Source organism: Somniosus microcephalus, chromosome 15, assembly GCF_052327205.1.
Source record: "Somniosus microcephalus isolate GS21.2 chromosome 15, FLI_Smic_1.0, whole genome shotgun sequence".
Lineage (NCBI taxonomy): Eukaryota > Metazoa > Chordata > Chondrichthyes > Squaliformes > Somniosidae > Somniosus > Somniosus microcephalus.
Window position 1 is genome coordinate 70539220 of NC_141001.1, and position 14264 is coordinate 70553483.

Consider the following 14264-nt stretch of genomic DNA (forward strand, 5'->3'; position numbering starts at 1 on the left):
AATATCTCTTAATCTCTCCTGCTTTCTATCCTGTCGCTGACCTTCCCTTTTGTTCTTTCATCCCCTCCCCCTTTTCCTAGCCCCTACTTGCTTTAAAATCTATCCCCTTTCCTGTTTTTTTCCAATTCTGATGAAAGGTCTTTGACCTGCAACGTTAACTCTGTTTCTCTCTCCACAGATGCTGCCTGGCCTGCTGAGTTTTTCCTGTGTTTTCTGTTATCATTTTGAATACCCCTGTTTGATCTTTCCCTAACCTTCTCTCCTCTAAGGAGAACAATCCCAGCTTCTCCAATCTCTCCACATAACTGAAGTCCTTCATCCCTTGCATCATCCTAGTAAACCTCCTCTGTACACTCTCCAAAGCCTTGACATCCTTCCTAAAGTGTGGTGCCCAGAATTGTACACAAAGTCCAGCTGAGGTCTAACTAGAGTTTGTAAAGTTTCAGTATGACTTCCTTGTTTTTGTATTTCAAATCCCTCCATGGACTTGCCCTTCCCTATCTTTGCAACCTCCTCTAGCCCTACAACCCCCCCCAAGATATCTGCGCTCCTCCAATTCTGGCCTCTTGCGCATCCCCGATTTTAATCGCTCCACCACTGGCAGCCATGCCTTCAGCTGCCAATGCTCTGACCTCTGAATTCCCTTCCTAAACCTCTCCACCTCTCTAATTCTCTTTCTTTCTTTAATACACTCCTTAAAACCTACCTCTATGAACTCATCTGCCCTAATATCCCTTTATGTGGCTCGGTGTCAAATTTTGTTTGAGAACACTCCTATGAAGTGCCTTGGGACATTTTACTACTTTTAAGGCATTACATAAATGCAAGTTGTTGTTGTATTCAATGCTCCTATTTACAAAGCCAAGTATCCCATACGCTTTTCTTAACTGCTTTATCAACTTGCCCTACCACCTTCAAAGATTTGTGAATAAGCACCCCCAGGTCCCTCTGCTCTTACACCACCCTCAAAATAGTACCATTTAGATTATACTGCATCTCCATGATGTTTCTCCCAAAGTCCATCACTTCACACATATCTGCTATAAACTGTATCTGCTAAGAGCCTGCCCATTTCACCAGTCTGTCTATGTCCTCCTGAATCCTGCTCACTATTTACTACGTTGCCAAGTATTATATCACTGCAAACTTCAAAATTGTACTCCCTATACCCAAGTCTAGGTCATTTATATATAACAAGAAAAGCAACGGTCCTCATACCAACCCTTGGGGTCCCCACTGTATACTTCGCTCCAGTCAGAAAAACTTCTGTTCACGACTCTCTGCTTCCTATTCCTTAACCAATTACATACCTAAGTTACCATTATCCTTTTAATAGCACGTGCTTCTATTTTCCAAATAAGTCTGTCCATATGTACAACATCTACTGCACTACCTTTATCAACGAACTCAATCAGGTTAGTCAGACACGATTTGCCTGTAACAAATTTGTGCCTCATTAACCCATGCTTCTCCAAGTGAGAATTAATTTTGTCCTCGGCAATGGTCTCTAGCAATATTCACCGTAATTTTTTTTGGGGGGGGGGCACGCCCTTTAGTTGGCTGCGCGGCCCATGCAAAAGTCCGCGCAGGTGCAGTTTTTTCAATTTAAAAGCTGGCTCATCGACTGTGCGGGACCCCTGGAGCACTGCGCGGCCATTCAGCTTAAAGGGAACATTGGTCTCTAGTAGTTTTCTCACCACTGACATAAGACTGATTGGCCTGCAATTACCAGGTTTATCTCTCTCCCCTTTTTGAACAGGCTTATAGATTATACTTTATTTGAAAATTGGCTTGTTGAGCTAGTATTGTATCGGTGTGATCAGCATCATATTGATGTGCTCAGTCAGTGTTATATTGGCCCAGTAATTCCGGGCCCAACGCGTGAGTAAGGACGGGGTACTCACGCGTGTGCCCGGAGGAATTGCCGGTTTTCAGCATGCACAGTGCATGCGCTAAAAACCGGCATTTCCTGTCCTCTGACCCAAGGGGTTAAGAGGCTGAATGCGTGCGCGGTATCGGGCAGCGTGTGCGACTTGGATTTCCTCTATTTTTTTTTATTTTTTTATAAAGAGAGTTGCGTGTGTGTACACACTATTTACGCATTGAAAAACCACACGTAAGTACTTAGTTTTACAGGTAAGTGGTCTATTAATACAATTGAGAAATTTTTTTTCCACAGGTTTGTTATTTTTAAAGAATTTACAGTAAGGCAAGTTTAGTTTTATTCCGATTTTTTATATAATTTTTTTTTTCAAATTTTTAAAATTATTGTTTAAAATAGTTTTTCAGAGTTCTTTATGGTTCATTTAAGTAGTGCAATGTTTTTTTAAATTTTCTTTCAGGTTTAAGTAGTGTTTTGGGGTCAGGAGTTTTCATGAGTTTGACAGCTCTTACGGTCAAACTCATGAATGAACTTTTGCAACCTCCCATTGGTTGCCCTGTGCTCACGTGATCCTAGCCGGCTCATTGCACTAAGTACGCCGCTGGAGGACCTCAAGCGGGCCAGTGAGAGGAAATGCAATGCGGGCCAGGATTAAAATGTCAGCGCGCCGGGTAAGCGAACATCGGGGGCTTGCACGCGCGGCAAGCTCCCGATCCTAATTTCAGGGCCATTGATGTGCTCAATTAGTATTATAAGGAGGCACTCACTCTTATACAGGTGCACAGGTTTGAAATAGACATGCGGCATGTTTTTTCCACTTAAAAGAAAGATAAAAAACATTTGGCTGTAAAAATTCCTGGGGGAGGGGGGAATTTCTGGTTAAAAACTGTTAAAATCTAATCCTGCAAGCTGTATTTTAGATTTAGATGCAAATGTGGCTGAAATCGTTTTTTTAGGATTTCTAGTAAGCAGAATCAAAAAATGACGAGTGCAAAAATTGGAAAGGAAGAAAAAGGGCTCAATTTTAACTCAGCCGTCAGGCGGGCTTTGAGGCGTGTGGGGGGTTAAAATCGCAAAACCTGGGGGGTCGGGACCACCCCCGCCCCCCCGGTTCCTGACACCTAGCCATTTTAACCCAGGCGTGTCTGATGGTCCCGAATCAGTCCCGCCTGCAACAGGCGGGAGTGATCTTTAGGGCCCTTAAACAGCACTAATTGGCCTTTATAATCCCATTTTAACAGGCACTTGCCTGTTTAACCCTTTCCCCACGTAAAACACGCCTGGTGGGGATCACGCCTGTGAAACCTGGCGTGAGCACTACTGGCTTGCAGGTCAACCATTAAAGAGGAGATTTGATCAGTCATCATTTGCAGGTGGCAGGACTTTGTTGTCTCAGGTCTGGGGCAACTTTTACCAGGCTTAACCACACCTGTGGAAGGTTGGAGCCTCACACACTTCTCCAGTGTGACCTCCTGCGAAACCCCTCTCGCCACCCTCACTCAGCGCTTCCTCAACTGAGGCATCTACCAGAAGCATGGGAGGCCTATTTTTCCTTCCCTTCTTGACATTAGAGGACCTCCAGCACCAGGCACGGCAGCAGCAGAACCAGGAACAACAGCAGCACCAGCAACAGCAGCAGCAGGAGCAGGAACGACAGGCTGCTGCTCACCCACCTGAGACAGCACAGGCCAGAAGGGGCCAGCGCATGGAAGCCCGTCGGCGCAGGAGATACCCCCCAAACAGGGTCTACAGACACAGGGCCAGCTACCTCAACATGACATAGAAACATAGAAGATAGGAGCAGGAGTAGGCCATTCGGCCCTTCGAGCCTGCTCCGCCATTCAATGAGATCATGGCTGATCATCCAAATTCAGTACCCTGTCCCTGCCTTCTCCCCATATCCCCTGATCCCTTTAGCCTTAAGAAATATATCCAACTCCTTCTTGAATATATTTAATGAACTGGCCTCCACCGCCCTCTGTGGCAGAGAATTCCACAGGTTCACCACTCTCTGGGTGAAGAAATTCCTCCTCATTTCAGTCCTAAATGGCTTACCCCTTATCCTTAGACTATGACCCCTGGTTCCGGACTCCCCGGCCATCAGAAACATCCTTCTTGCATCTAGTCTGTCCAGGCCTGACAGAATTTTATAGGTTTCGATGAGATCCCCTCTCAATCTTCTAACTCCAGTGAGTATAAGCCCAATCGACACAATCTCTCCTCATATGTCATTCCTGCCATCCCAGGTATCAGCCTGGTGAATCTTCGCTGCACTCCTTCCATGGCAAGAACATCCTTCCTCAGGTAAGGCGACCAAAACTGCACACAATACTCAAGGTGTGGTCTCACCAAGGCCCTGTACAACTGTAACAAGATATCCTTGTTCCTGTACTCGAACCCTCTTGCTACGAAGGCCAACATACCATTTGCCTTCTTAACCGCCTGCTGCACCTGCATGCTTACCTTCAGCGACTAGTGCACAAGAACACCCAGGTCTCTTTGCACTTCAGCTTCTCCGAATCTATTGCCATTCAAACAATAATCTGCCTTCCTGTTTTTGCCACCAAAGTGGATAACCTCACATTTATCCACATTATAGTGCATTTGCCATGTTTCTGCCCAATCACCAAACCTGTCCAAATCGTACTGGAGTTTCACGACATCCTCCTCACAGCATACCCTCCCACCCAGCTTTGTGTCGTCTGCAAATTTGGAGATATTACATCCAATTCCCTCGTCCAGATCATTAATATATATTGTGAACAGCTGGGGTCCTAGGACCGATCCTTGCGGTACCCCACTAGTCACTGCCTGCCACTCGGAAAAAGACCCGTTTATTCCAACTCTTTGCTTTCTGTCCGCCAACCAGTTCTCTATCCAAGTCAATACCTTGCCCCCAATCCCATGTGCCTTAATTTTGCACGCTAGTCTCTTATGCGGGACCTTATCGAAAGCCTTCTGAAAGTCCAAATACACCACATCCACTGGTTCTCCCTTATCTATTTTACCAGTTACATCCTCAAAAAATTCCAGTAGATTAGTCAAGCATGATTTACCTTTTGTAAATCCATGTTGACTTTGTCCGATCCTGTCACTGCATTCCAAGTGCTCTGCTATTACATCTTTTATAATGGACTCTAGCATTTTCCCCACTACCGACGTCAGGCTTATCGGTCTATAATTCCCCGCTTTTTCTCTACCACCTTTTTTGAATAGTGGGGTAACATTAGCTACCCTCCAATCCATGGGTGCTGTTCCAGAGTCTATCGAGTTCTGGAAGATGACCAGCAATGCATCTACTATTTCTAGGGCACTTCCTTAAGTACCCTAGGATGTAGATTATCAGGCCCTGGGGGTTTAATTGGCCTTCAGTCCCATCAATTTTCCTAACACCATTTCCCTACAAATACTGATTTCTTTCAGTTCCACCCTTTCATCAGACCCTATGTTCCCCGGCATCTCTGGGAGGTTATTTGTGTCCTCCTTTGTGAAGACAGAACCAAAATATGTATTTAGTTGGTCTGCCATTTCTTTGTTCCCCATTATAAATTCCCCTGATTCTGACTGCAAGGGACCTACGCTTGACTTCACCAATCTTTTTCTCTTCACATATCTATAAAAGCTTTTACAGTCAGTTTTTATGTTCCCTGCAAGCTTACTCTCATATTCTATTTTCCCTTTCTTAATTAATCCCTTTGTCCTCCTTTGTTGAAACCTAAACTGCTCCCAATCCTCAGGATTATTGCTTTTTCTGGCCAATTTATATGTCCTCTCCTTGGATCTTATGCTATCACTAATTTCCCTTGTTAGCCACGGTTAAGTCACCTTTTTTGTTTTATTTTTATGCCAAACTGGGATGAACAAATCCTGTCGCTCATCCATTCGGCCTTTGAATGTTTGCCATTGCCTATCCACCGTCAACCCTTTGAGTGCCATTCCCCAATCAATCCTACCCAACTCGCTCCTCAGACCATCGTAGTTTCCTTTATTTAAATTGAGGACCCTAGTCTCTGAGTCAACTACTTCATTCTCCATCTTAATGAAGAATTCGATCATATTATGATCGCTCTGAGCAGCAGTGCCAAAGGTGGCTCCGATTTTCGCGACAGGTAGTGACTGACATCTGCGCAATGATACAGCAAGACCTGCTGCCCAGAGGACCAGGTGGACACTCCTTACCAATGGCCATCAAAGTCACCACCGCACTCAACTTTTTTGCCTCAGGCTCATTCCAGGGAGCAGCAGCAGACATCAGCGGCATCTCCCAGTCGGCCGCACACACTTGCATCACGCAGGTAACCAATGCCCTCTTTGCCCTCGCGCACAATCACATCCATTTCACCAGGGATCGCGCAAATGCGATGGTGCGAGCAGTTGGATTAGCTCATCTGGCAAACTTTCCAAGGGTGCAGGGCGTCATTGACTGCACACGTGGCCCTCAGGGCACCCCATCGCAATCCAGGTATTTTTGTCAACCGCAAGGGCTTCCACTCCCTTAACGTTCAGTAGGTGTGTGACCACAAGGAGGAGATTTTGCATGTTTGTGCCAAGTAACCTGGCAGTTGCCATGACTCCTTCACACTGCGCCAGTCTAGTGTGCCTCCGCTATTCAGGCCGCCAGACCAACTTCACGGATGGCTACTTGGAGACAAGGGCTATCCCCTGAGGACTTGGCTAATGACGCCGTTGAGGAGGCCAGCCATCAAAGCTGAGGAGCACTACAACTCCAGCCACATTTCCACTAGATCCGTAATCGAGCAAACCATCGGCTTGCTGGAGATGCGCTTCAGATGCCTGGATAGATCAGGTGGAGCCCTACAGTACTCAGCAGCCAGGGTCTCCAGAATCGTCGTGGTTTGCTGTGCACTCCACAACATGGCACAGCGTCGTGGCTTGCAGATTCCTGAGGACCAAGTGGCTCCTCACATAACTGATGATGAGGATCAGGAGGAGGAGGAGGGCGAGAATGAGCATCCTGCAGAGGCCGATCAACCAGCATTACGCGAGAACATTGCTGCCCGGGATGCAATGAACGCACTCATCCTGGCCAGATTTGCTTAGCCTAGTAAATCAAACTCTTTTGCCTCGCAGCTTCTTACCTGAGCATCGACAATGGCCAAACCCTGCAGATTCCGAGCTATTTGACCAGCATCCTGACAACTGCAAGTAATCCTAAGCCCTCAATGTGAAAGCCCCATTCGCGAAATGACACACGCCAGAACTGCAGCAGTTGCCATCAGAATTTTTATGCAAAACAAACTGATGGCATTTTTACAAAATACACATTTCACCCAAGTGACTACCTTTGTGACTATTTGTGCTTTATTTTCCTCTTACGCGTGCTCCTACGTAGTGGTTCCCCTGTGGCTTCAGCAGATGTGGAGGCCCCTTGCTCACTTTCCTGCTGCTCCTGTCTCGACACTTTTTGGCGGGCGTCCTCTGGGGTGGCGAGTCTGTGAGGGCTCGTCAGCAGTCTGCTGCTCCTGCGGCTGTGCAGGAGTTGAGACGTCTATCTCAGTTGGGTGTGGACTCCGGCGGGGCTCTGACCGAGGGCTCTGCAGTGGCATGGAAGTGTGAGCGCTTGGAGAGGAGCCCCCACTTCCTTGAGGTCTGCCGCCAACCTCCCTCTCATGGGTCAGGTCCCCCTCAGTGCCTGCAAGTGGCTTGAGAGCACCTCGTTGCACATCAGGGGGGCCATGGGGACCCGTATCTGCAATGGCAGTCCTACTCAGAAGGACTTCCATGAAGGTCTGGTTTCTCTGTTCAATAGATGCCCATCGCTCCTCAAGAGATGTCATTCTATTCTGAACACTCACCATGTTTTCCATACCCTGGCGACTAACCTCCTCCATGGCCGTAGCCCTCCTCTCTACCGTAGCCCTCCTCTCCTCTACTGTAGCCAGCCTTACCATGGAGGCAGCAATCATTTCCACGTAGGTAGCCATCCTTTCCGTGTTAATGCGTTCATGCGCCACTGACTCCACAAAGGCTCTGCTCACGTTCGCTATGGGCTCCTCCATTCGCTCCACACTCGCAGCGACCCTGGAGACAAAACCTGCCAGAGACTCCTGCATCTGTGCATGGAGTTCCATCACCTCTGATCTTACGGATGGACCCAGAGGCAGAGGGTCGACATGCAGCGGAGCCGAGCTGGCAGAGTCCTGCGCCCTCCGACAAGGACTCTCCACTGCTGTCCCTGTCTCCACAATCTGCTGATGTTCACTTGTGAGCTGTGATGCACCAGGTGACAACTCTACTCTATGTCCCGAAGGTCCCACCGAGGTGTGTGTGTCTGCGCTGGTGCTGGGTGCGCTTATTTCTGCTGACGCTGCGCCCTCAGAGGTTGCAGATTCCTCTGAGGAGTCTGGCATCTCAGGCTCTTCCTCCTGCACACTGGGGACGGGGGCTCTCGATGGTCCTGTGGGGAAGTCAAGGAAAAAGTTAGAGATGTGATGCCAAGGTTACATGCACATTGCATTTTGCAGATGATCATAAGTCCATATTATGTAGCTTCAGAATCATTATCAGCGACTCATGCAATGCCAATGAGAGAGATGGAAAACTATTCTGTCACCAGCTTGCGGGGATGCACCTGTCTGTCCTTCCCAACTTCCGCATCTCTGTCAGCCCCGACAATCTCCAGGACGGCTTCCTCCCAGGGGGTGAGCTGGACTAATGAGGGCTGCCCTCCTCCTGTCCTGACTCGCTCTCTCCTGTTGTGAGCTCCCTTTTCCTGCAATGAGGGAGACAAGTGGAGGTTGAGTGAGAATGAAGGAGTGAGTGCAGAGATTGCATAGCAAAGATACTTAGAAGGAGACAAAGATGGAGTGAGGTTGCAAGACCAAGGGCCCTCCCTGTGTGTTGTCAGTTGTGTTCAAAGCATCAGAGTGAGAGGGAGTGTGAGGGCTGCATGGTGGAATAGTTACGTGAATGTGAGCACAGAGAGAGAGGGAATGGGTAAGGGTGCATGGATGTGAGTGTCAAGTGGGATGTGGAGGAAGAGATTGCTGAAGCTGAGTGCTGGTGAGGAAAGGCAATGGGGATCAGATTGAGGGTGATGGAAACTTCATACAGTACTTACTTTTCCAGTGCAATGAAGGTCACGGAATCTTTTCCTGCACTGCATCCAGGTGCGCCGTGTGAGCCCCAAGAAGTTGACTTCCCCCGCCACCTGTAGCCACACAGCCTTGGTCTGACTGGGAGGCCTCTTCCTCCCTGAAGAAGAGAACAGGACCTCCCTGTGGGCCCTAGCACCATCCAGCAATGCCTGGAGTGAAGCCTCATCAAATTTTGGGGCAGCTCTTGCCCTCCCACTGGCTGTTGCTCCTGCAGGCTCCTGTGCCATCTTAATGGTAAAGTTTGGAAGCCTGCAGAAGAAGCAAGGCTTGCTGTGGACCTTAAAAGCAGCAGCAATGAGGGCGTCATATTCTGCGGCTTTCTGACTGGAAATACTCAATTGCCAAGGCTTCCCACACGTTGGAAATCAATTGGCCAATTGAGTTAAAATTGCATCAATCTCACAGACCCATTTAGATTCGTGTGGGAAAAACTAAAGTCATGGGAACCCGACAATTCCCCACACCCGAGTTAAAGTTGACCCCAAAGTGTGGGACATTCAGAATAAGGTTATGGTGTTATCTCATACACAGCTCTTTTTACTTTTAGTTTTCTATCACTGGAGATCAAGCATGATTATTTGAATGTGTGATCCTAAACATCTTCAGTTGTTCATGATCCTAATCAGCTGACGAGAGGTTCACATTCCATGGCTGCAACCGACGGCTTTTGATTTCCTTCTTTCTCACTACCTCAAGATAGGGCAACCCATCTGCTGGTCCAGCTGAAAACGGTTTGGCCTCGATTTTAACTGGGGAGCGTGTTCAGGAAGGGCGGGGATGCGGGCAGGAGGGATGGACGGGAGGGATACCCCCATGGGGATCTCTGCATGAGGCTCGGGCCATTTGAACTCCCGAGTCGAATTTAAATAATTCATGTCAGTCTCCCTTCTGAAGCAGGACTGACATCAGGGCCGGAGGGCAAGAACGGAAATCGCGTATGGAGCCTTAGGACGCCGGGGACCCAAAGTAACAGTCCTTGACATAAAGTTAGCGTCAGGTGAAGGCTTTAGAAGCCGATGCCAGTGCTGAGTGGAAGAGACAAGGCCGGAGCTGGGGAGTCCATGGACTCCTTGCGGGACCTGGGGGTCTCTTCTGGACAGTCGCCACCTCCTGCTGTGGTTCAGCTGTCAGGATTGACACTGGGTGGCCTCCCTGAGTCGTCATGAAAATCACATTGCAGCGCCGATGACATCATCGGGCCATGACCTTTTAATTTAAACCAGGTCCTCGCTTGCTTGCAGTGGGAGACACGGGTGACTTTAAAGTCTTTGAAGATAAGATGTTACCAGGCGGGAATTATATTTATATTTCATATAAACTATGCCCCTAAAATTACATCTGGAGTACCAACATATGAATACTTAACATGTTGATCTGAAATTTATTGGAGGTGTTAACAATACTGCTAAAATAGCAGAACATACCCAAATGCTCTTACACTAATATCCCAGAACATAATTCCAAGACTTATGTCATGGACCAGAAGACCTGGGTTCAAACACTAGCATCTAATGACATTGCCATTATGGGCTCACCCCAGAAACAGTGCCTGCTTTTGGTTGAGCTGTAAAGTGCATGTCTGTAGCTCTTGGCAATTGAACTAGAGTGATAGTGACAGCAGCCATGGATACGGCCTTAAACTATCCAACACACTAAAAGCTCCTGAAAGCAGGAGGCGCAGCTGCAGCAGTTTTAACAACTTTTATCATGCCACTGAAAATTAAAGTACTTACTTAACTCCATATCGATCCCGAAACATGATATGGTTTCTAAAAGTGCGATTTACATCAAGATCAATTTGTTTAATTTCTGCCGAAAAACTTTGTGCTTGTATTTTCATTTTCTGTTAAAAAAAAAAGTGGACAATTGTAAATGTCTCTGTTTTAGTCAAATAGTACACTTTTAATTGTGGAAAAGTGTCACAAAGTATTACAAAGTATTTACAGCACAGAAACAGGCCATTCGGACCAACAGGTCCATGCCGGTGTTTATGCTCCACACGAGCCTCCTACCCTTCTTCATCTAACCCCATCAACATATCCTTCTATTCCTTTCTCCCTCATGTGCTTATCTAGCTTCCCCTGAAATGCATCTATGCTATTCGCCTCAACTACTCCTTGTGGTAGCAAATTCCACATTCTAACCACTCTCTAAAGAAGTTTCTCTTGAATTCCCTATTGGATTTACTAGTGACGATCTTATATTTATGGCCCCTAGTTCTGGTCTCACCCGCAAGTGGAAACATCTTCTCTATGTCTATCCTATCAAATTTATTTGAAATCTTAAAGACCTCTATCAGGAAAATCTGGCAAAGGCATTAAGGTTTAAAAAAAAACTTTCAAAGCAAATAATTGCAGTCTTTATAATTCATTACAATTCTTATTTAGAACTATGGAAGATTCAACAATATAAGCCATAGTAAGATAGATAATGTGATCTTAACAATGGATAGTATATTACGGAGATTATTTCCCTTGTGAAAAAAGGCATAAAAGGACTCTATAAAGCTTAGTGATTGGTGCAATTTATTACATGGAAGGACATTCAACTGAACTGAACTGAACTTTCCTTCATGTATACACTGTTGTTTTAACCAACATTTTGGATATAACAGGGCCACACTGTATAACGGAATTGGAAAAATCCTGTATGTTGGTGACTGAAAAAGATTGAAGACAATAAAAAAAAATTATAGCCACCGTGCTGATTTTTAATCATTTACTTAGCACAGAAACAATTTTGTAAATAATTTACCTCATATTTCCCTTCATTCTCAGACTTTAACTTTTCTAAATCTAATAGGAGTGACCAAATCTGACCCCGAAGCTGCAGTGGGATTCCTTTGTAAATTCTACGGATCATCTGAAATAAAAACACAGGCCAGTGTTATTCTTGTCACATGATAATCATATATGCTGAATTCTACACTCGCATAGATACAATATATACAAATTTATACAATACCCAATATTTCTAATTGGAAACTTGTCTGTCAGTATATAAGGTATATCTTACTCTGTTATTTTACTAAACTGTCATTATAAACCTCTCCAGTTTAACAAAATAATTCTTCCTTAATAATACAATGCAAAATATATCCCTATATCACCAAGTACAAGTCTAATCCTTGGGGAAAATGTACATTTTAATGCATATTTACGGAGGATTACTCGCTGCATTGTAAAGGTTTATTCATGAACAGGTATCAAGTTGATTTTGCTTCTTCTTTTAAAAACTGAATTATATACTTTGTGGAATTTTTTTTTGCAACAATTTTCCCTTCCTTCCTGAAGGAGTTGGTTCCATAGTCATCAGTACCTCATCCAAGTAACTATTCCTCATAAGTGAGCCTGGACAGTGAGTTTTGGCAGGCTATTCCACTGTTAAGAAATCAGGTTGAATCTGATCCTAACTTCACCAGTGCTTCTAAACTCCAAGGGGGGGGGGGGGGGGAAATTAGCTTGCACCCCCTTTGGGGCGATAACTTCGCCGGGGCGCTACTTTTAGTGCCCCGAAAAAGTTAGCATTCCACGCCCGAAATTCAATGGTAGCGCTCTAAGCAGGAGGCGGGGCACTACTGGAAGCGCTCCCCCTCCCTCTTGGGGCGCGCCGCTGAATATCACGCCCCTACATACAGCAGCACCACACACGCCAGCATGTAGCGCCATGGTACTACAGGCCCCACTCCCCTGATTAAAGGGGAGGGGCCTAGTGCAGCGCGCACCAGGGCCCTGCTGGACCACTGGGGAGCGGGGTGCTGACAAAAGAGCCCGGCACTCAAGAGGAGTGCCGGGCTGACGGAACGTGGTCGGCACTCGGCAGGAGGAGGCCAGAGGGGGCGGGTGCTGGCAGGAGGCCCAAAAAGAAATGGCACCTGCCCTTTAATTATCGCCGCACCAGCTGCAAAAACGCCATCCTGACCCTGTCGGACATAGTGTCCGGCGGTAGGTCAGGGGACGCAGGTCAAGTTTGCGGCTGGGGTACGAGCGGGGCGCTGTGCACGGCGATGACGTCATTACCAGAGGCGCAGTGCCCGGGGCACTACTGGCTACCACCGCCGCTAACCTCCTGCTGAATTTCGTGGGAGGAGTTAGTGGCGCCATGCCCAGGCACTAGTTTCTTTGCGCCCCGTAATAACAGGAGGCGCAAAGCAACTGAATTTTTTTCCCCCCAGGACTTCTCCAGCCCTGAAGTATCTCAACACTCTTCTCACAATGCTGCCGTCTCCAGCATCCTGAACCCAGTTCTATCAAACCCAGACCATTGTCTAGTGCTACACAAGCCCATGATCCCACTGCTGCCAAATCACATTAGTCACTGATTCTGACACCATGGTAAATTTTCGCATTCAGTGTACATCAGGCGGAGCAAGCCATTTTGATGATTTGCAATTAAGTGGTGAGCTGCCGGCACATTCCAAACACTGATAAACAGATCACCGTTTTCAGCAGGGAGTGGCGGGGTGTTGCAGGAAATCCGGTGGTCTGCAGAAAGGGGAGGGCTGGGTCAATCGATGGAGAGTGGTGGGGTGGGGGGGGGTAAGCTGTGACGGGGAGCATTATTGACAGGGGAGAGCATTAGCAATGAGACACAGGGAGAGCAATTATGCTCATCCTGCTGCCCAAGAAGTGCTAAATGATTCCTCCTAAGCACATCCTGTGGTCAACTGGAATATAATGATTTCTCTGCAGATTAGTAACTGGTTGTAAATCTTCAGCTCCTACAAATGATAGATAAACCAGCAGAAAATGACTTCCTTTTTCTTTTTTTAAAGCGGTCATTTTGCATCATAGGAAAATGTGACATTTTGAAATGCAACATAGTAAAAACGTATACATATATACATAGGAGGATGCTCACAATGTTCTTTCAGCTGGGAAGACATGACTGGGCAGGCAGGAGGTACTGAGCTGATATTCTAATTAGCATCTAGGAGGTGCAATCAGGGCTCAGCTGACTTACCTTCCAACCATATCAAGTTGCTTAAGAAACTTAACAGTGGAGGAGTAGAGACTTAGCTGAAGGGCCAAGGCCAATTGAGCTTTAGTTTTTCAATAAATGAGGCTTGAACCCTGCCCATTTAATTGCGAGATAAACTCTCTATTATCAAAGCTAGAGAAGCCACTAGATCAAGTGAATTATTCAAAATAAATCCCTAATCCACACAGCTGAAAAGTAGGTATGTGGTCTGGGATAATATCTCATGTTTTGTGCGTTCAAGTAATATCAGGAGAACGGTTTGCTGGTTGAATCATTTGACGATT

General features: G+C 46.6%; 1 protein-coding gene across 2 annotated transcripts in view; it reads right to left on the bottom strand.

Moving 5' to 3' along the window:
• The window catches only part of LOC147107022 (uncharacterized), a 364818-nt gene that overhangs the window by 161144 nt on the left and 189410 nt on the right, over positions 1-14264 (bottom strand). The window contains exons 6-7 of one of the 2 annotated variants that reach the window (XM_086007992.1): positions 11755-11862; positions 10734-10843 (exon numbers count right to left, since the gene is read on the bottom strand). The exons of the other annotated variant lie outside the window; for it this stretch is intronic. Coding sequence (XP_085864118.1) covers positions 10734-10843; positions 11755-11862 — 218 coding nt within the window. The remainder of the gene's footprint in view (positions 1-10733; positions 10844-11754; positions 11863-14264) is intronic. 2 annotated transcript variants of the gene reach the window in all.